The sequence below is a fragment of the Drosophila willistoni genome (genome assembly GCF_018902025.1).
Source record: "Drosophila willistoni isolate 14030-0811.24 chromosome 2L unlocalized genomic scaffold, UCI_dwil_1.1 Seg196, whole genome shotgun sequence".
Taxonomy (NCBI): domain Eukaryota; kingdom Metazoa; phylum Arthropoda; class Insecta; order Diptera; family Drosophilidae; genus Drosophila; species Drosophila willistoni.
The window spans coordinates 1,188,472-1,210,593 of NW_025814048.1; the positions used below are offsets into that span (position 1 = coordinate 1,188,472).

Below are 22,122 nucleotides of genomic sequence, written 5' to 3' on the forward strand. Positions count from 1 at the left end.
GCTTTACAGTTCTGTTTTTCAACACTTCACATCCAGCACTGTCCGTAAATAAGGGTTTGGAAATAGTGTGTTGCACCGATGTCATTTCAGCTTTTTTGCAGCCAGATCTGGCTGTTTTGGAAATGCAATGGGTAAGGAAAGAGTAACAAAAAACTTGCAAGGGTATACAAACTTTGACGCGGTTGAAACTAGCCCCGGCCCTCTGGTTTTTATTTAAATTCAATAATCTATTTAGGTAAATACATATGTAGGTAACTTTGCCCATGCCCATTAAATTACCCAAATCGCATTGAAATATAACTATTAGTATTAACACATTATTATATATATAAATATCTGTCAATTGTATTGCGTAAAATACGAAATTTTTGTTTTATCAACAATCTATTTGAAAATCCTGCAATAATTTAAATATGGCGCCATTTTTTTACCAGATAATTTGATATGGCGTGCTTTCCAACACTGACTGAAATATTTGCATCAGCAAAATGTGACCATTTTTCTGATATATCGATATTACCAAAAACACTTCGATATTATCCGAAAGTTCAAATCGATAATATCGAAACAGCTGCGATATTTTTGGAGCACTACCCCCGCGTTTTTTTCAGTGTGTGTCGGTTTTATTGAGGGCAAAAATTTACGGCGAGAGGGCAAAAATTTACGGCGAGAGGGCAAGAATTTACAGCGAGAGGGCAAGTATTTACGGCGAGAAGGCAAGTATTTACGGCGAGAAGGCGAAAAGTTTCGACCAATTTCGACCAAATCGAACAGTTTTGTTATTGTTTGTTTTTGTATCGGTTTTGTTATTGAATTGAACGGTCGTGCGGTCGGTTGCTGTGCGACGTTTCGAATTTGAATATTTCGAGTTTTGAAATTGAAAAATAATTTTCAAAAATTGTGAATTGTGCAAAACATGAAAAGTAAAAGCAAAATGCAGTGATCCATCAAATGAAAATAGCGGAAAAGTGTTGTGTTTTTTTAAGCAGAAGAAAATGGCGGCAGCTCAACAAACAATAAAAACCAGTCCCAACAACAACTACGTAAGCAGTGCTTAACAAAAAAGAAAAACGTTAATCTGGTTTTTTATGTGTGGACACAATATTTGGTGTATGTGTGCGTGTATGTGTGGAGTTTTGTTAATGTTTGTAGAAAATGCCATAAAACTAAAGAAAAAAGTGGAGTCATAACAACAAATTAATGTTTACATTGCTGCTCCGGAGGGCAAACAGAAGAAAGAAAAAAAAGGTAAGTTAGATTTCTGAATAGTTTTCCATGTTGCTCTGTTCCCTCACACCGTGTCCCCAGTTTCTTTGTTTTTGTTTTGATGCCGCTTTTTTGGTCCTTTCGCTATTGCCATCTCTGTCGCACTGCTACCAACCATCTGTCCGGGTCTCCAAGGGTTGCCAGCTGTTCTCAATTTGTCGCTTGGCGATTTGAATTTCCTTTTTGGATGGCGGTTGGTGGCAGCAGCTGCAGTTTTTCATCATTTCCTGCAGATGCTGCTGTGCAACTCAACCTTATATAATTAACGTAAAACCAACACGTGTCTGCTGCCTTTTGTTTCATCTCTTCTTGTGTCTTGTTTTATCGCATTGTATTTGTCATGCTCGAGCGCCGCTGCCGCCAGTTGCCAGCCGCTTGGCGCGTGACAACTCTGGCCTAAAGGCGGGGGAGTTTTTAAATAACTAAAACAATTTAATTTACATATTTGCCAGGTCTTTTGTTTATTTTTGTGTGTGTGTGTGTTTTCTGGTTTCTGGATTGATTTATGTAAACTTGTTAACAAACTGCATTTAATTTTCAATTGAAATGTGCCTTTTGTTGCTGCAACTAAAGCTCAGATTGCGCCATAAATCAATAGAAAGCGCACATAACTCACAATTGTGTGAGTGAGTGAGAGAGAGAGAGATAGAATGAGAGACAGAGTTGGGGAGTTGGAGAGAAATATGCAGAGATTTGTGTGGGAATCAAATGACTTGTCGCCACAGCTCCAATGAAGTGTTAGAATCATCAATACGCGCGGGGACAAAAGAGCAATCGAGAGAGTCGGACAGAGAGAGAGAGAACTGCGCACTCGCTTTGAATTTGAATTAAAGTTGCCGCTAGTTGGAGTTTGGTTGTTGGAGTTTCTCTCTCTCTCTCTCTCTCTCGTGTTGGCCTATGCGGCTTAAAAAGTGGTTGACTGCCAACTGTCTGTGTATATGTGTGTGTGTTTGCCTGCATGTTTGCGTGTATTGGTTTCGCTTTGGTTTGGTTTGTGGCATACGCAGTACAGTGGGACCAAATGAAAAGATCACAAAGAAAATATTGTTAAAATTAAATTAAATGATAAATCGAATTAAATTTTAGCCAATGTTAAATTTTTACTGAAATAATTGAATACTTTGTTATGTCTATAGTTTTTAGAAATGTTTGAAAGTACGTGAACCGTTATTATCAGTTCTCCTTAGTGAATCTCTCAAATGATCTGAATGGATTTAGTGTACCTCATTCTCCTTCTACATTACCCTTTAATTTTGCAATCTCGTTTCTGTTCGTCCCCCCAGTTTTGTCCATCCATTAACTAATTTGCCAAGCAACAACAAATTGCTTTTTGCTTTGATGGAATTGTTATTGTTTCAATTGCAACAAATTGCCTTCAACTTGGAAGAATCGAAAAGGAAACCTAGAGATGAGATTGAGAGAGAGAATTGCGCACTACCTTCTCTGGCTCTCAGCTTCAATTCTCTCGCTCTCTCTCTTTTTCTCTCTCTCTCTCTCTGTCGAGGACCTCGCTCCAACTCTGACTGGAGCTGGATGATGGAGCCTCCGTCTCTCTGCATTTCAATACGCTTTGACTTGCGGTCGTTGTCGAGTCGAGAAGCGGGCTTCAAAAGCCAAACTCGAACCTTTTTTCTAAAGCTCGGCGCGGCCAACGCGCGCGTGTGTGTGTACGAGTGTGTGTGTGTGTGTGTTGGTGTAAAAAGAAATTTTTTTTGCACAGAATTTTCATATGAAAAATCAATTGTAATTTATACAAATTTCTTGATTTCTATAAATTTCCCATGTGTTTGATGTAAATCAATAAAATTTAAAAACGTTAACAACTTTTTAAAATGGTAAATAAATGATTTTGCACACAGTTGCAAATTAAGAAGAGAAAAAAAACCGAACCTACGCATCTGTGTGTGTGTGTGTGACTCTTTGGGTGTATTGGTGTGCGTAGTAGTAGCTGCATACGCAGATTTTACATTTTGGCAAAGTGGGCGGTGGGCGTGCTTTAACGGAAAGTTCAATGTAGCTGTAAATGCTCGACCACCCCATCCCACTCTCTCTCCCAACCCCCTTCCCACTCTGTGATATTGTAACTTCTTTTGTCTGCACTCATTGCTCGCTTTACAACTTGTTCGCGTTTTCAGTGTCCAAAAAAAGAAAATCAGAAGAAGAAGAAGAAGAAAAAAAATTGATGGCCATTTTTGGTCTCTCTGTCTCAGGTCTCTGTTCACGTACGTGCACGTCAGTCGCCTTATTTAGACGGGTCGTCGTAGTCTGTCTTGCCTGGAATTGTCTTCTTCTTTTTTACTCCCCCTCCCCCTGCTGTCCCCTGCTCCACCTATCGTTACCTTCTTGCAGTGCCATATGGGCAACGCATTCGTAGTTGTTGTTATTGTTATTGCTGTTGTCTTCGTTTGCATTAACCGTTAATGCAGTCGCCGCCCCAACTCGTCTCGTCTCGTCCCGTCTAGTCCGCCCACACTTTTGACACATCTTCAGAGAGTTGCATTTACGAATACAAATACCTCCTACGAATTATTTCCCATATCCCCCCACCCAAAAAACAGAAACAAAAAAACAAGCTTAACAAGACCAAATCGAATCCATGTATAAGGAATGGAATGTATGTACCCATAATGTACCTTCAATTTATTAATCCGGAAATTCACGGCTTAGAAGACTCCCTAAAGAATGTTGTAAATCACCGTTCAAGCGACATCAAGGTTTAACTTTCTCAAAAGTTTCCCCCGTGGAAATTTACTACAAATGGGTAAGGTCAGAAACAAAGTTATATTTTAAAGCTCGGCCGAACCCAACATGGTAATTTAAAAATATCTCACACTCAAAGTTTCCTTTCAAAAACTCCGACCTCTGTAATTGGTCGAACGGTCGTAGTGAAGGGTACCTCTCGTCCTACAAATGAATGAGGATCAGGGGGTTCTCTTAATATGGTAAAACTTCGATATCCGAGATCGATTTGTCTATAAAATACCCAATTTTCCCCACCAAAGTCGACTCCACGATCCCCCACTTAATGCAGTTCTTCAAAGATGCGAAAGAATATATAGTGAATTAATGTGACATATGAGACTGAATCACTTGGTATTAAATCAAACTCTATGCAATTGAAATAAAAAACATAATTTAGATAAGTAGAATAATGGGGTTAACACATAGGAGTTTACATTTTATCAGTTATCATAAGATATAATGTGAGTGTATATACGAACGTTAGATAAGAACGACGAGTAATCCCTTTATAGTAACCAAGTATACAGTTGGGACAAATAATATGAAGGAAGATAAAAACAAATCAAAACTAAGACATTATTTTACTTCTAGTATAAAATATCACAATAAATTTAAAGTTTAGTTCATAAAACATATATTAAAATACATATAGGGATTAGTTTGGTCTAGTTCTCAAAATAAACTAAACTGAATCTGAAATCGAAGAGGTTTTAAAAGACGGTGGGTACAAAAAATCACTGCAAACTATCGAATGCCTCTTAAATTATAAAATATATTTGTTAATTGCAATTCGCGTTTATATCTAACGAGGTTTCTATGTATGAAATACATTTGGAAACGTATAAATACTCAAAATACTTTGAATATTAAAAATACCTCTAGCTTTAAAATGATTTTATCGGTAAATTAATCGATTAACTGAGTTTTTTTCTTTCTTGCATTTGCATATGAGAACCAAATCATTATCAAGATTTAGAGTTACTAAAGTTTCAAATTTATTTTCGCTTGAATGTCCCTTTATTTGGGTTGAAATTTCAACGAGTAATGCTTTGTGGCCAAACTAAAATTTTCTCTTGCAGGGTAATAAAAATGTTTACTCTTAAACTGTATGAAAACGCCCTATCATACAGACATATGTAAGCATTTTACATGCATTTTGTCAGGGAAGGTTGAAGTCGAAGAGGGATGCAGGGGCAGGGGCAGGGAGGGCTCCTCCTATTCATGATTGTTGTTTTTGCCCGTTCTTGGCGCTCTTGCGTCTGAAACCTGAAACAAAGCAACAACAACAACAACTTGAACAACTCAAACTCCAACTGCAACTTCAACATCAACTCCCTTTTACAGGCAAAACAAGTTTGGGCTGCTGCCTGCCTGCCCGTGGCCATATTATAAATGTATGTATGCTGTGTCTCTGTCTTTTGCGCTTGGCAAGATCAACATCATCTCGAGCTATCGACAGGCGGGAAACGGGCACGGGCAACAGGCAGTCGACGAAGTCGAAGCTCAGCATCACCAGACACCATCTTTCCGTGTGTGTTTGACAAAAACGAAGGAGGAAAATAAGAAAAGAAAGACAAAACAAAAAAAAATACAATATATAGCATATATTATATATATGGGTACTAAGTACAATGCCTTTGCCAGAGAGACAAAAGGCAAGAACAACCAAAAGAACAAAAAAAGGCGTGGCAAGAACTGAAAATGAGCTAGTAGTGAAAAAAAAAACACACAAAAACTTTGTCCGGCAATAAGGAAACTATAACTCGAGCAGGTCATATGCAAAGAACCCGCAGAATGGAAGAGCAAAAAATAAATATTAAGTACAAGAAGAAGAAGGAGAAAAAAAGAGTCAATAAGCCGCCCCCATAAGGGCGAAAGAGGCGAGAAGTAGAACCTTACTTTATCTAACGGGCTTAATGACACCCACACACCCATAAAACACCCAACACACACACACACACACACAAACACACAAGCCATACATATATAGAGAATGAAATGAGAGGGTGGGGAACAGGAGCAGAAGAGATGGAAGAGTGTGACAGTTGAGCACCGTTAATAAACATGAGATTGAGATGCGCTTCATTTGATTTCAGCCTCAGTCAGCCCCTGATCGGGGTTGGCTGGAGGGGGATGCTGGGGATGTGGGATGGAGGTGGGCAACATGTGCTAGTGAGCGCGGGGGTTGTGGCCGCTTTCGGGGACGCCGGGTGCGGGAAGCTGGTGTCGTTGCTGATAGATTGGCCGTGTTGTGTTGCCATTTGCCATTTTATTGCGCTCCATTTGGCTGATTACTCATGCCAGTAAACTTTAACGATATGAAAAGGCAACTAGCAAATGGTTTAGCAAATTAACGACTATTTAATACACTTTTCTCTCATGAGTCTGCCATAAAGTCTAATAACACGTGAAATAAAGTAAATGCAAATGCATAATGGCAAAATGAAGCATGGAAATATCTTTTAACCTGGTTAGTAAGCGGAACTAATATAATATTACACGATTTAATGCAAAGGCAACCAAAATAGCAAAAGAAGTTTCTAACTTTGGCCTTTAAATTTGACCCTTAAATGCCATGACAATCTTGGAGTAAGTTATTTATAGTTTATAATAGGTAACCGATAGCCGATAACTATTTTAATAGAGGATTACTTTTAACTAAACGGGCTGACAAAAATGAGCAGAATCTCAGAACCAGAGACCAGAGTACACCTCTAAAAGGATATCTTTTCCCTTTGACAGATTTTTTTTCTTGAAATAAGTATCTTATAACTTGTCATATACCAAATATGCCCTTACTTTAATTTAAAGATTCTCTCAACTTTCCCCGCCACTTCCATGTGGCACCATAACCCACCCTCCAGCCCAAAAGCCTATAAACTGTGTTTGTGTGTGTGTGTGTGTGTACCCATAATTATTTTTAGTTGCTCAGCGTTTTTGTTGGCAACTTCAAAAACCGCAACTCGGCTTCATTGTATGTACATCCATCAATGAATCCCGTGTGTATGTGTGTGTGTGTGTGTGTGTATGACGACAACGACAATCAATAAATCTTTCAACCATCCCCATCCCATACGTTAACTTTGGCTGCCCTCTCTCTGCCCTTTTGGTATTATGTATTTTCTAACACTCCAAAAAAAAAAATAGAAAATGAAAATGAAAAGAAAAGGGTCCCAAGCCTCCAATTGCATTTCCAATCAGTTTTTATGCTTACAACATGGAAAAAGCAGTCGTTAATACATTTTGGTTTCAACTAACGACTACAAAAATACCCTTTACCATAGAAAATAATATGCATTTATCGTGCATAACTGTTAAATTTGATGATCATAAATATAATGGGAATGCATATTTCCAAAATTTATCGACACTTTCTACCGTTAATCACTCCGACAGTGAGCATTAAGCATTGACGAATTTCATTGTAAAAAAAACATAAAATGTTCAGAGTAGCGAATATTTACTGTACAGCTGCAAGCTATAGGGTTATGCCTCATTATGATTACTCACCCGCCCACAACAACAATAGTTTTTGGGTTTTATCTTTTGCCCCCCACCTTCCCTCTTCGGATCGTGCCTTTGGGTTTGTATTCATGTTTGCAATTAAATGTTTTGCACAAAAGCAGCATATAAAAATGCTTAACAAAAAGATATACAAAAAAGGACGATTGGGAAAAGAAGCAAGAGGAAGGGAGAGTGAGAAAAAAAAACAAATTTTTGCAAGCCGGTAACGGTTCAACAACATCTGCGCTTGCCAAAGGAAGCAAACTACACACTAATGGGGTGTGGTGGGGTGGTAGGGGGCGAAGGGGGTGCATACACAACCACACACACACAAACCACAGGCAACCCACATTTGTGTATTGCAGTTGATATACTACTACCCTACTACTACTGCAACAACAACAACAACAACAACAACTGCCGAAAACTTCTCTGCAATTGCGCGCTCTCATTTCGCTTTCTTTCCTCTCAGCTCGCTCTCTTTCTCTTGTCCATTGCGCTCTCTTTTTACGGCTTTTGCTGCACTTGCATACACATAAAAATTCATTAAAAAAAACTAGGCGGCGACATTGCAAGTTTGTAAATAAAATTTACTACCGCAGTTTTTGTTTTTGCCAAATGTTTTTTACCTGCCATTTACCGCTTGAACAGTCAGTCAACCAATCAACCTTACACCCCCTCTCTCGCACACCCACACCCACACACACACCTACACCTATATCGAGCAATTGTAATCGAACAGGTGGCTGTCATTTTGTTATCGATAGCCCCCTGTACCGTTTGTTTTCTCTGCTAGTTTGAAATTGTTATTTCATTGAATTCTTTCCTTGAATTCTTGTTCTCATGTGTGTGTGTGTGTGTGTGTCTATGTGTATGCATTCTGTGTTAATGACTTGACTTAAGTCGATTGTTCGTGACTTTTGGCCAGATTTTACCCCTCCGCGCTGTGCTTATGCATTTTTCAAGAGTATTATGACGTTGCGGCTAGACGACAGGCAAGCAGCTGCCGCCGCCGCCAACTGCCACCGCCCCAACCCACTCAGCAAACTATGTTGTCAGTCAACGAACTTTGGCACAGACGCAACGGCAGCGGCTACCTTCTAACCCCCTCCCTCCCCATCAAACCACCGTCTCCTTCTATTGCACTCTCTATCTCTATCTATCTATCTCTTTCGTTCAATTCTGGTCACTGCTGCTTAGTGGGGTACCCTCATGGGGTATGCTGGAATTGGGCAGAATGTCAATAATATTGGGGCAATAATATAAATATATAGCTGCAATAAACTCATTTAAAATTTATTCAGATTTGACACGATCCATATAATCGGATATTATATTTAGGCCCTTAACCCTTCGTGGTACACTTTTTTAAAGCACTTAAATTGTTTCTTAATAAAAGAGGGTAATAAAAGAGCAATATGGTCCAAAATTCAGATGTTGAAAATAACTGAAAATTCTTTCTTTTGTCCTGTTCAAGAATCCTTAGAATCCTAGAATTAATCTAGTTGACTAGTGCAATCTCTAAATCAATTCAAAATTGTCTTAATCTTAAAAATATATAAAGAAGTTTTTCCCATATTTGGGTCTCAAGTTCTCAATTCAATTAAGTCTTACTTAAGACGACGTTTTGATAGAGTATATTGAAAGTCGAGAATAGCTTTCAGTGATTTAAGCTACTTGGATTTTTGTGAATGAAATTCGTAATACGAGATGCTGCTGCCCCTTCTTTCGGTTTGTTTGCTTAGAGGGGAGATGTAGATAGGAAAGGGACGAGGTGAGGTGAAATGGGAGAAGAGGTTATGGGTGGAGTTGTGCCCGGGTTTATTGACTTGCCGCATCATGTCATAAATATCACACACACACACACACACACACACACATACTCATGGTGTGACCCTATTTTTAGTCGTGCCCAATTATGCAGATTTCTGGCGTTCTGGTGCACATCTGGTGGACAGATTTTTCTTCATTTTTCTAATACACAACTTCTTCTTTTGGTTATTGCAGGAGTCGCCATTGCTGCCATCGTCGACGTTGTCGTCGTCGTCGTTGTTGTTGTCGTCATCATCTTCAACATTGTTGCTTGAGATTTGGCCCGGACGAGGCCTAGAAGAAGCTAATTGTCATAGCCATGCATCGTTCACTCAAACCGCACACATCGACGGCACAAGCTAAGAAGGTGCAACCACCGACAATACCAGGCGACCAGCAGACATCATCACATCATCAACATCAACATCAGCAGCAGCAGCAGCAAGCTTTGATACCACTCTATAGGCTAAGTGGGCCATTGCGTCATCATCAGCAACAGCAGCAGCAGCAACAACAACTACAACAAATACAGCAACAGCAAGTGGATGATGGCATTGGTGGCATGAATATGAGTGGAAACGGCATTGTCTCATCGCCCTCTCTGGAAGAGGGCGGCTTTAATTTGCCCCGCGAGACTAGCGTGGCCTTGCGCATGAAAGATGAGGCAACTGTAGCTGGAGTAGGAGTAGGAGCAGGAGTCCCTGTAGCTCCCCCATCAACGGGTAAATCCTCGGCTCCATTATCAAGCATTGTGCCATGCCCACCGCCTGTTTTTTGTGCCACTCTACGCGAGCCATTGACCCATAAGGCGGCTGTTTACTATCATCAGCAGCTGGCCCTGCAAGAGGATCAAGGCATTGATCTAACACAATCGCCAGGACGCGATTCACCAGGTTCATCATCAGGATCGGCTGGTTCTGGCTCACGCCATAGCACGGCCAGTTTAGATTCTGGTCGTGCCTCTTCATATCTAACTGGAGTCTCCTCATCCGGAGCCTCGATACGTGGTGGCGGTGGCAATGGAGCCGCCCCCCTTTCCTCGCCCCGTTGCAGTTCCGTTAGCTCCTGTTCCATTGGCAGTGTGGATAGGCAACGTAATGATGAACTAATCATCGATTGGCTGCTCGAAATGAAGCACGAGGAATACGCCCAACTCTTCATTGCGGCCGGTTATGATCTGCCAACCATAGCTCGCATGACCCCAGAGGATCTCACCGCGATTGGCATTAAGAATCCGCATCATCGAGAGCGAATCAAACAGCGTATTGATAAATTGCAGGTTCTCGACAATTTGCCGCATTTTGTGCCGGTAAGTTGAGTTTTAAATTTTATTTGTATACCAAGTTTGGTGGTTCGAAAGGCAGTTCTAACTGCTAGTTTCTTTGTTATTAACACTTTCATGACGTGACTTTAGTTTTTTGGTTCTCTATCTCTGTCTCTCTCTCTTTATCAAATTAGCAAGAATTCGCCAAATCTAATCAAAATCTCATGACCCTATTTCAATATGCCAATATTTTTGTTTTAAGTGATTATCTAATGTAGTAAAAGAACTAATTTTAACGCACATGTAGATAGGTTCTAGTGGTGGTCATCTTTCAAAGACAAATTTGTTTAATTTGTTAATTAATTCAAGAAATGGGCTTGGGACGGCACTTGCTCCTGGCGGCGAATGGTGTTTCCCGTTTTTGGTAATATCTATAGTATAAAAAGGCAAGAAAAGAGTTAAGATAATTCGGCCGAAGAGTACCTAATATGAACTAAGACTTGGTAAATTTCTCATCAATTGAAATTATCATGCTCGAATTATAAAGGAGGATCTATTATACCTATCTTCAACTTATATTTTAGAGGCAGAAATCGGTATGAGAGTTAAAATTTCGTTCTTGGGACAGGAAATTATCCTCATGGCCTCCACCCCCGTGGAATTGACACTGCAATCAACTGATACTCTATAAAAAATGTGTTTTTCGTGAGACAAATTCCTAACGAAATGATGCAATTCTACGGATTATATTACATTCCTATCGCTTGAGCTCGCCGCTCTCTGTTATGAGAGAATAGTCAATGGAAAATCAAGTTGTATCCACTTTAAGCATTCAGCATTCAGTAATTTGCATACATTAATAAATACACCGAGGCAATTTGCCATATTGACATTAATTGTGGCCCAGTCAGCTAGCTATTAGCCCTTTCTCCCACCAATTCGTTTCCCCTTTACTGGTTTTTCTGATGTTTTTGCTGTTAATCTCGTCTCCTTTTTCTTTGTTTGCTTGTTTAAGCTACCAAGCTTATCTTTTTTCCCCTCCTTTTTTTTATTTCTTATTTCATTAAAAAAGCATTTGCGAAAAAAATAAACTTGTTCCCACATATGCGGTCCATACATTCACACAGACATACACAAACACACTCATAAACACAGAAAGCCACGTTAAAAAGCAATGTCAGCGGTTCTTTTATGTTGTTTTGGTTTCTTTATTTTTGTTTTATTGTTAATGAAAGAATTTAAATTAATATGCGCACATTAATTTCCATCAGCAATTCATTAAAATTAAAAAGATATATGTATACAGATAGAGAATCGTGCCGTTCTCTCTCTTTCTGTCTCTAGGCCCCTGTGAAATCTGGCGCCTCGTTAGGTCGGTTAGGTGACATTACGTTATGAACTTGAAACTCCGAGAGATCTCGGACTCGGACTCTGAGTGATTCTAGCTTCTAGATAATTGCTTGATGGTGCTTGAAAACTGATCATTAGCCATTGATCCGTTCGACAGATCAAGGTGAGATCATTTGAATTCAATAGACAAAGTTCACAATTGAATTGAAATGGTAATTCAAGTATGTAGATTCAATAAGCGTTTAGGTTAATGACCGTAGCAATAATGGTTGGGATTAACTTAGACAAGACACAACGTTTCCATTGAAAATATGGGGAATCGATTAAAAGTAAACAAAAGTTTTACTCTGTAAAAAATGGCAAACCAGATTTTGTAAAAACTAATTTCGAAATTATATTAATTGATTATAATGATACTAGCTAAGAATGAAAGATGTAAAGAAACTTTGATAGTTTCTAAGGATTCTAAGCCTACTACTTTTGAGATTTAAATGAATACATTCGAATATAATAGAATTATGATGTAAAAAAGGACTATGAGGGATATCCCTAAAACATACTTTTAGATCTAAATCCTATCAATTCCAAACCAAATGAGTGACAATCCATACTTAAAATGAACTCAAGGCCTACTAACTTAATGCTCCATTGCACAAAAAACCAAATTGTATTACAAATAATAATAAATATTTATTAATTGGTTAGAGATAAGAAAACAATGCGTTTAGAGCTATGATTCAGTCTCGAGCTTCAAAAATTAATAATACACTTTACATAATATATAAAAAAAACGGTTAGATCTGATGAAAATAAAAAACACAACCACAAGCAATTAAGTTCAAGTCATTGGAATGTGGTTCAAGTTTTTCCAACTGAACTCGAAACTCGAAAATGCAGGTGGGAGAGCAGCACCAACAACAAAACAAAACAAAACAGAAAAAAACTGATGAAATCTACTATATATGAGTCCAAGTATGAATCAGAGACAAAAAGAGTAGATAGAGAGAGAGAGAGAGAGAGAGAGACTTCTGTGGCAAGGTTTCAGTCAAGTTGGTTGGAAATGCATGTGTTTTGTTGATGGAAAAAATTATGCTTAACTTTGAGGGTGTTAATCATGGTTGGAATGCAACCAGCCCGAAGTTGGATGGATGGATGGATGTGTGAATGTGGAACTCAGATTTCTGAAGGCTAAGTGGAAGGTAAAGCACACATTTTCTTTCAAAGTTCAAGAAGTTTTTCATTACTTATCTCTCTCTCTCTCTCTCTTTGTGTCTATCTTGAAGTTGCATTGACGACAATTGTTTGTTTCCTTTTCAAGTTTTCTGTTTTCCAACGTGAAATGCATATTGATAAGAGATTGAGTGAAAGAGATAGACAGACTGTCAGTCAGACGGAAACAGTTAAAACTTGCATTTTATTATGTCACGTATTGAAAATGGAATGAAACATATGTCGATAAGATCCATAAAAAAAACAACTATGCTCGATATATTTTTCAAGCGGAAGTCTAGTTCGTGCCATTTCAATTTGTGTTGAAAAGTTTTTAAAATATTTGTTGTAGTTCATAGATTGAGCTAATATTATCATAAACAATTAATATAATGTCGAAATTTGTTGGAAAACTTTTGAACGCTTCGATCATTCATTTATTCAATTTCACATATCCCCAGGGATTGTGTCAAGATTATGCACTACGAATTCAGGTTGGTTCTTTGGGGAGTGTTTCCCGTAGATCTTTAAAAACTACTCTAAAAAAAATATTGAAATACTCTTGAAAGTTACCTTACTAATTGTAGGGCCAACTTTTATCTAAAAATTGCATTACTTTATCATTCAACTGCAAAAGTTGAATAGATAATAATATTTTAGTGGGCTTAATGGCGTTTGTAAAACTAATCTAAGATAATATAACTCGGCGGAATGATACGAAATGTCGTCATTTGGTGACGAAAAACACCTTGAAGAGTGGCTAGACACTTTGGTTGCTAAATCGTCGACACTTGGTACGGTTTTTTGTTTTAATGAAATAATCTTTTTGGAAATTTCTGTTGCCAATTTGCACAAGATGTGGAAAAATGACCTCAGCTTTTTTTTTGTGTGTTTTTGGCGGTGGTTTAGTGTTTCACTTGAAAAATGGCCTCAACAATAGAATTATTTTTTGCATTTATTTTGTTGTTGTTTTCGCTTTAGATTGTTTATATAATGCGGCGTGACTGTTTTTGCCAAGTTGTGAGTTTTTTCTTTTAACTGTTTTTAACTGCTCGTAATGTGCCAACTTATCGTTTAAATTCTCCCCCATCGAGTAATATTGATATTTGTTGTATAAACAAAAGACCTGAACTACACATGTGTGTGTGTATGTGTTGATCTGGGTGTGGTTATAGGATCGTAATACTTGCATCATCATTACCATCATAATTATCATTATCGTTATAGTCATTATTAACGTTTACGTCGTAATGAAAGTTGTTCCTCTTTGGTATCTTTTGGCATAAACCTCATTAGCCAGGCCAACATTCTCTCCCTGTTTTCTCGCATTTTGCTTTCTTTTTTATTTGTTTATTTGCGCATTTTTTCTTATTTTATCTTATGCGAAAAAGGAAATGAAACAAAATACCTGACTAAAAGAGACAGATAGAGAGAGAGAGAGAGAGAGAGAGAGAGGGAGAGAGAGAGAGAGATAGAGAGTGGTAGAGAGGTTATTATACGTTCATTTCATAAAAAAAAAAAAATATGAACAGAAACCGCAATCAACGAACGACCTTGAGGGTCATAAGGCTCTGTTGTTGTTGTTAGTATTTTTTTTTTTTTGCTGTTAGACACTCCAAATGGTATTTAGTGTTTTCACTGTGTTTTTGGCCTGACGACGTACTCGCATTAACTTTTTGTTGTTGTTGTTGTTTTTGGTTCTGGCGGTTGGTGCGTACAGTTTTTGGTTTTGGAACGGTCTCTTGAAACCAGTTTCGCTTGCGCTAATGACGACGGTGGCAGCGGCGTCATACCATATGCTACCTGCTAATGGATTTCGAAGAAGCCAAACCAAAAACTGTCCCAAAATAACAAAATACATATACATACTATAGATATATCTTCTACTATGGTAGTTAAGCAAATATTTGCTTAAATATTTTATGAAAAAAGAAAAATATTCTCACTGCAAAGCCGTGATCGATGGCCAGAGCCAATTGAATTGCTGATTAACATATTGTATAAAGATGACACTAGAAACCACTAGGAAGGGCCTAGCCCTTTCTTAACACATTCCCTGACCGTGTTTGTTGAGTAAATAAAAGAGTACTTTGTTTCTCCAACTCATGTTAGAGATTATAAATTTGATTTTTCACTAATTGGTTTTTGTTGGTATATTAATAGTCTAATGTTGATAATACTGTAACTGCCAATTAAACGTCCTTTCCATATATATTACACACATAGATATGAAGGAAGTTCTTTGAACTGCAAGAATTTTAAGCAAACTAATGTAGATTTATAAACAAATGTATGTCTGCTTAATTTACATACATTTGAATATATCAATCAATTAAAGTTTTTGCAAATATTGTGAAATGTTTTTGCTGAGAATTTGCATTTAAAGTTGTTTTCCAATGAATCTCTATAGTTCTTGATTAAGCTTCATATCATTATGAGTTTGAGTTTAAAAATAATCATTACTTTGAATTATTATTACTTTTGATCCTGAATACTGAGGCCTTTTCATCTTTTCGAATCAAATTAGAAAATGGAATTGAATTATTTCTGAGATAATAAGTTGACTAAGAGGATAACGGAAACAGGACTCAATGATCGGTTTTATAACTTAACTTTATAATTTTCTTTATATTTTCTTATGTCTTTTCTGTGGAGCTTTCGCTTGTAAGGACATGTTCAAAGCTGCATTTGGTATTTGAATTTAATCCTGAAATAATGTTTTCTTCAAAAAGGAAACTTTACTTGCTAACATTCTAAAAAAAAAATTATAATCTTCTTGAAGGTATTCACACCCAATAAAAATTCTTTCTTCTTTGTTAATACCTTAAGTAACGCCTCGGATCAGTTTTCTGCACTGCTACCTCCTTCCGCCCCTTCTGAAACTTTATGTAAATTTGAAATTACTTTTTAAACCATAAAGCCGTAATTATTACAGCTTTTAATTATAGTTTTTGTCGCTTTTACAGACATTCTAAAGAAGTTGTTCTTGAGAACAAAATGCAACTCCAACAGATTCTTAAAATTGGTTTGTTAATTGACTTTTGTTTAGATGGAGGTCTTTCTATTAGTTGGAGACCCTTCTTACAAGTCTCAATATTAATTTTGTGGACTCCAATTAGTAAACTAGTTATATAAAATCATAATCCGAGACTTAAAACCTAGTGATTATCTAAGCAGTTAATGGAAACTTCCGTTTATTGAACATTCCCATCTCTTTCACTCTATAAACATGCCATCTCTCTTGCTGTCTTATTCGTCTCACTGTCGTCTTATGAGAGAAGACATTTAATTAAATAGAAATCAACAGCAATTTAGGCAAAAACCAAAGAAAAATTATTAACACGTCGTAGAGACAACGAAAATGATGTTGATGATATTTGAGTCCATGTGTGTGTGAGTGTGTGTGTGTGTGTGTGGAGACTTTGGTTGTGGCTACCGTTTTGAACGATGGAGGAGAAGAAACAGACAGAGACTTTAACTGCGACGAGTTTTACTCTTGGTTATTTTTTTTTTTACTTGATGTTGATGTTTGTGCTGCTTTGACGCGATTTATGTCATATCTTATCAATTACAACTGATTAGAGCTCCAAGCTGTGCCGGCGGCACATCAGGCTGCTCCTCCTCACCAGCAGGCATCATCAGGGGAGAAGGGGGAGTGGGGATGGGTACGGGAATGGAGGCCCATCCATTCCATTTCGATTCCACTTCATATCAGAACTAGTTCATGGACAATTTGTAGCTTGGCTGCCCCATTTGATGGGGTTGGCATTAATCAAATGTGATTAGCTTTCTGTTTCTGGTGCGAGCAACAAAAAAAAAAAAAAAACAAAATAAATATAATGATCGACAATCCATAAAGTATATTCTCCTCCCGCACCAAACTCTCTTGTGCCTCGCTCCATATACGATTTTCTCTATAAATTTTCCCTTTTTTTCCACAGGGCTCCATTGAGGAATGGTTGCAGCTGTTACGTCTGGAGGAGTATATACAGCCGCTGCTCGAACAGAATTATAAGACAGTGCGTGATGTCACCCAAGTCACTTGGGAGGATCTCGAAGACATCGGCATTGTCAAATTGGGGCATCAAAAGAAAATTCTATTGGCCATTAAGCGTGTCAAGGATATCATAAGCGGCAAATGGAATCCTGGTGGTGCTAATGCCTATCAACAACAGGTAAGAAATGGCCCACCCAACTCTGGAAGGGATCTCTTAACAATAGCCTTGGTTATATCGGGAAATATATGGGGGACAAAAAATGAATTATAGGGCAAAGAAAATTCTAAACTAAATTTCTAGAGTTTTTGTTTAGATTTTTAAAAATAAATTTCTTAGAACTTGTTTCATAATGTTTACTTTAAAACGTTTAGCATAAGTCATATTTGAAATTTCTGTTTTGTTTATTCTGTTAATTTTTATCGACCTTTTTAAATTTGATCAAAAAATCCTTTTCAACATTTTATAGGATATTTAGTTTTAAACTATATTACTTTATGATTTTATAAATATTTCGTTTATTTTTTGAATTTAATTGACTTTTTATTTACCATTTCTTTTCATTTTATCTTCAACCCACTTTTATGTTCGATTCAAAAAATACCCAAGGAATACCCAAGAAAACCGTGGCAATTAAATGTGCCCATTCCGAGTACGCCATCTTATGTGCCAACCACACGTGTCTCCTGGGATGATGCGAAAATCTATGCGAATGAGGGGGGCCCCCCCAATGGTTCTTCATCTGGTCAAGGATGGCGGTGCTATTACCGTGCTGGCGACAATCATGAGTGCTGCACGGACACGGGCACGGGCGACGATGTGGTGCTCATTAAGGTGGGGGTCGGTCATTAAGGAGAGATGCTAGGGAGGGGGGTAGCAACTTACCTTGAACTTAAGTACAGGTTCTTAAACTAACCTTGGGTACCTTGTTTCTCTATCGTGTTCTCAGGTGCGTCAACCGCGTGGTAAGAGTCTGGAATCGCTGGAGGATATACATGACAACAGCACGCGCAGCCATTTGACCTTTAGCCATTATACGACCACAGATTATGGTCACTTTGGACAACCAACCACAACGGCAGCAGCGGCCTTACTGCAACAACAGCATCATCAACACCTCCTACATCAGCAGCAGCAACAGCAACAACAACAACAACAGCAGGCGGCTGCTGCAGCTCGTCTTCTGGGTAACAATGCACCAGGCATTGGCTGGCGGCGTTCCTATGATGATGGCGACATAACACCCACCAACGATGCCACACGAGAGCTACTCTACGAGGAGGGAGGCGGCACTTTGCCACGTCAACAACGTGGCATCTTGCAGAGAGCCGTGCTCAATACCATGCCACCATTGGAGCACCATCATTATATGAATGCGGCGGCAGCAGCCGAGTATGGAGCAGCCACCGTAGGCGACGGAGGAACGGTGAGTACCCTTGTCTCGATGTCCCTTGGAAACCTTTTTTGTTCTATCTATCTATATCATCCTTTTTAGACCTACCTAAGCGGCAGTCCATTAACTGGCAAGAAGATAGCCCCAGAGCCACCTAGACGTCATTGCAGCATACGTAACTCTCGCACGCTAAGCGGAGAGGGAGGAATTGTAGCTGCCAATCAGGCAAAGGATCCCAATGCCACCCAACAACAGCAGCAGCAACAGCAACAGCAATCGCAGCACATGTTCTACTGGCAACAGCAGCAACAACTGCAACAGCAGCAACAGCAACAGGCAGGCAACTGCCAGCAACCAATCTATGCCAACTATGCCACCATACAGCAGACCACAGCGGAGATCCATTGCGAGAAATATCACGACAATAAATCAAATTCCAGCATCGATTCGATTGACACTATACCGTTTGCCAATGAGAACACCGGCACCATTAAACAGCGTCTGCACAACACACCGAACAATACATCGCTTCCTGCCCACTTGCATTCCTCTAGCTCCAGTTCCAGTTCATCCTCCACCAATACTATAGCCAATATAGCGCATTCCTTTCACTCGTTGAAATCGTCCAGTTCGCTGCATGACGCCGCCGCATTGGCTCGCAGTGAGAGCATGGGCAGTTCAGTGAGTGGCGCCCTGCATTTACGTTCACCGACTCTGGACTCAGTTGGTGCAGCTGCCGTAGAGGCAACATCGCCGCCACTTGAGGGCGATGCTGCTACTGCAGCTGGATCGGTGCAAGCACCACCAGCAGCACCGCCATTAACATCCAACACCATTCCACCAAAAGTATCGGCAAATGTGCTTAACGACATTGGCAATATGTTGGCCAATCTAACCGATGAACTGGATGCCATGCTTGAGGAGGAGAAACGTGTTGGCCTCAACATCGACAGTGAATAGGCGGACGAGGCCGCCCAAGCAAAATGAATGAAAAGTTTCCTTATGCAACCAACAAACAACTCCAATCAAAAATGAGAAAAACAAAAACAAAACCAACCAACCACAACAACAACAACAAAATGTAGTGTAGCTGAAATTTTTTCATTGTAGTATCTAAGTTGTTAAGCTGCAAAGTGTCTCCACTTGATTTTTTTCTGAGTTTAAAGTTCAATTTTGTTTTTATCATAGCTACAAATGTATTTTTGATTTTTTTAAAGTTTTTTCTATAACTATTTGTATACAAAGGATACATAAATATTTATGTATTTTAGAATTTCTGACAATTAATGAAGAACAATGTGAAAAATTATGTTTTATTATTTTTCAATTGTTGTACGATAAATATTTTGCAAAATTTATTAATTTTCATAATAATTGAATCTTAAAATAATTTGAAATCAACTTCGATGAGTTTTTAAAAATGCTTTCGAAAGAAAAATGCAATGCAATGAGCTAAATATTTTGTAAAGAAATTATTTTCTTAAGTTCTATAAAGAATTTAACAATTTTGAATTGTTGTATTTAAAATATAAAAAATATTCTAATTTCTTAAATATTTAGTTTATTTCTTTGTATGAAAAACTATTTTGAATTGTTTCATCAAAAAGTTTAAAATGTTGCATGTCTATTAATTTGCTATGAAATTGACTAATTTTTTTAAAATCCAAGACAGAAAATTTATATAATTTATCTAAACTTGAATACTTCTTGTACAACAGTTTGAAATATATGAAAACAGAATTTAAATTATGGATAAAAAATATTTTCTAGAATAAAAGTTTTTTCATTTTGTTTTTCGTGAATTATCAGTAATTTGAAAAGAAAAAAACATTGTAAACTTCACTTTTTTTTTTATAAATTTTTTCCACGTGTAATACACATTGATTTGATGTGTAATTAAACTATAACTGAAAAGCTTTTGACAAATGTATACTTTTGTACTTTTCCCTATGAATGTTAACAACACAAGACAAAAAAAAAAGAAAAAACAAACCGAAATCATAAGAAACAAAAACAAGAAAAATATCTAAGCGCAAAATGCATATATGCATAGTTAATACTTAGTCTAATATATACAGAAAAATATATAAAAATATATATATATATAAATATTTAAACAAATCAAATGAAAAACATTTATATGGCAAGGCATTTAGTGGTTTGATACTAACAAAACAAAAAACGGCAACTACAACTAATTAGTAAAACACAATACAAAAAAAAAAAGGAAAAGATAAATATTGAAAAAAAAAAATAGAAGAAGTAAGCGAAACTGCATTAAACAATTTTAATTTGTTTCCATCTAAGTTTTCTCGTACATACTTTTCGTTTGTTATAATCCAAATCAAACTATATTTGAATGATTGTATGATTAAGTGTTATTCCATATAAACTAAAGGAAGAGATGCATTATATAAAATATAATTCTTAGCGTTAAACTAAACCAGAGCAAAGGAGAGAAGTAAATCATTTATATATATATATAAATTATGTATACCAACTTGAATTGCCTTTCATTATGATTTACTTAAAAAATACAATACAACAAAATTTAGTGAAAATCGTTTTGTGTCTGTTCGTTATATACACATCAACTATCTACGGCGCCTGAGTTATACCTTTGATTTGAGTGCGCATATCATCATTAGTAATGACAAAAAAAAAAAAAAAAACAAAAAAGAAAACATAAATCAAATTGGTATATATTGAAAATTTATATAAACGCATATAAACAAGGCAAAAAAACACAAACATGTATAGCACATAAAGGGCAAACAACAAACAAAACAAAAAAAAAAAAGGTAAAAAAAACAACAAGAATAAAGTAAACATTTTCATAGTAAAAACAAAGGGGAAGTAAATTATTTATCACAAAGTAAGTTGGTCATCTGGAGAAAAATCTATATAAAATGGGAAAAAGGGGAAAAACTCATAAATATAACTCATAATGTAGAAATTGGAAGAAACTGAATGGAAATTAAATTTTTTTGGGGCAAAACAAGCATAGATCCTGGTGAGGGGGTCAATTCCTTTAAGTTTTCTTTAATTTGGGTGTGTTTTACGGAAAAATAAATATTTTGCTTTTGGGAAATGAAAGTTAGAGAATACACCTAGACCACGCTTTGCGTCGTTTCGTTTTGCGTTTTTTCGAAGTTGCGTCGCTGCTTTATTAGTACTAATTTTCACTGCATGTCGTTATATTCTCGTTGTTGCGTTGTTGTGAGTTCGAGTGTTTAACTTTTTTTTCTAAATCAGCCATTGTGGCAAAGCAGTTTTACGTTTTTCAACATTGACAACTAGCTTACCTACTTCTGTTTATAATTGCGTCTTGATATCAAAACTCGGGGATGGTTTAGTAGAAATGTTCGTAGAACAGTGTTTAACCTCCAAACAAATTTCAAAAGCGATGGGTCTGATTGACGAAGCAATGGAGAATTTTTATAAAAAACTATCCTGACAATGACAGAAGTTTTAAGGTATCCCAGGCGGTAGCTGCAAACATCAACTGCTACCAAGAAATTTATTTAAATTTACAAAAAAAAGCTATTCACCAAACTTTGGACACATTTTTGGTGAACGAAGCCACT

The 22,122-nt window shown here is 37.4% G+C and overlaps 1 protein-coding gene across 2 annotated transcripts; it reads left to right on the forward strand.

Moving 5' to 3' along the window:
* The first annotated feature begins 1,151 nt into the window (after window positions 1–1,151).
* On the forward strand, window positions 1,152–19,587 carry LOC6639862. 2 transcript variants are annotated; one of them, XM_023181921.2, is made up of 6 exons: window positions 1,152–1,248; window positions 9,520–10,633; window positions 17,089–17,322; window positions 17,752–17,976; window positions 18,092–18,568; window positions 18,638–19,587. In XM_023181921.2, exons 2-6 carry the CDS (start codon window positions 9,644–9,646, stop codon window positions 19,493–19,495), a joined length of 2,784 nt encoding a protein of 927 aa, XP_023037689.1. In that variant the 5' UTR covers window positions 1,152–1,248; window positions 9,520–9,643; the 3' UTR covers window positions 19,496–19,587. The 2 variants fall into 2 exon arrangements, with proteins under 2 accessions (XP_023037689.1, XP_023037690.1); XM_023181922.2 differs by lacking the exon at window positions 17,752–17,976.
* The last annotated feature ends 2,535 nt before the right edge of the window (window positions 19,588–22,122 follow it).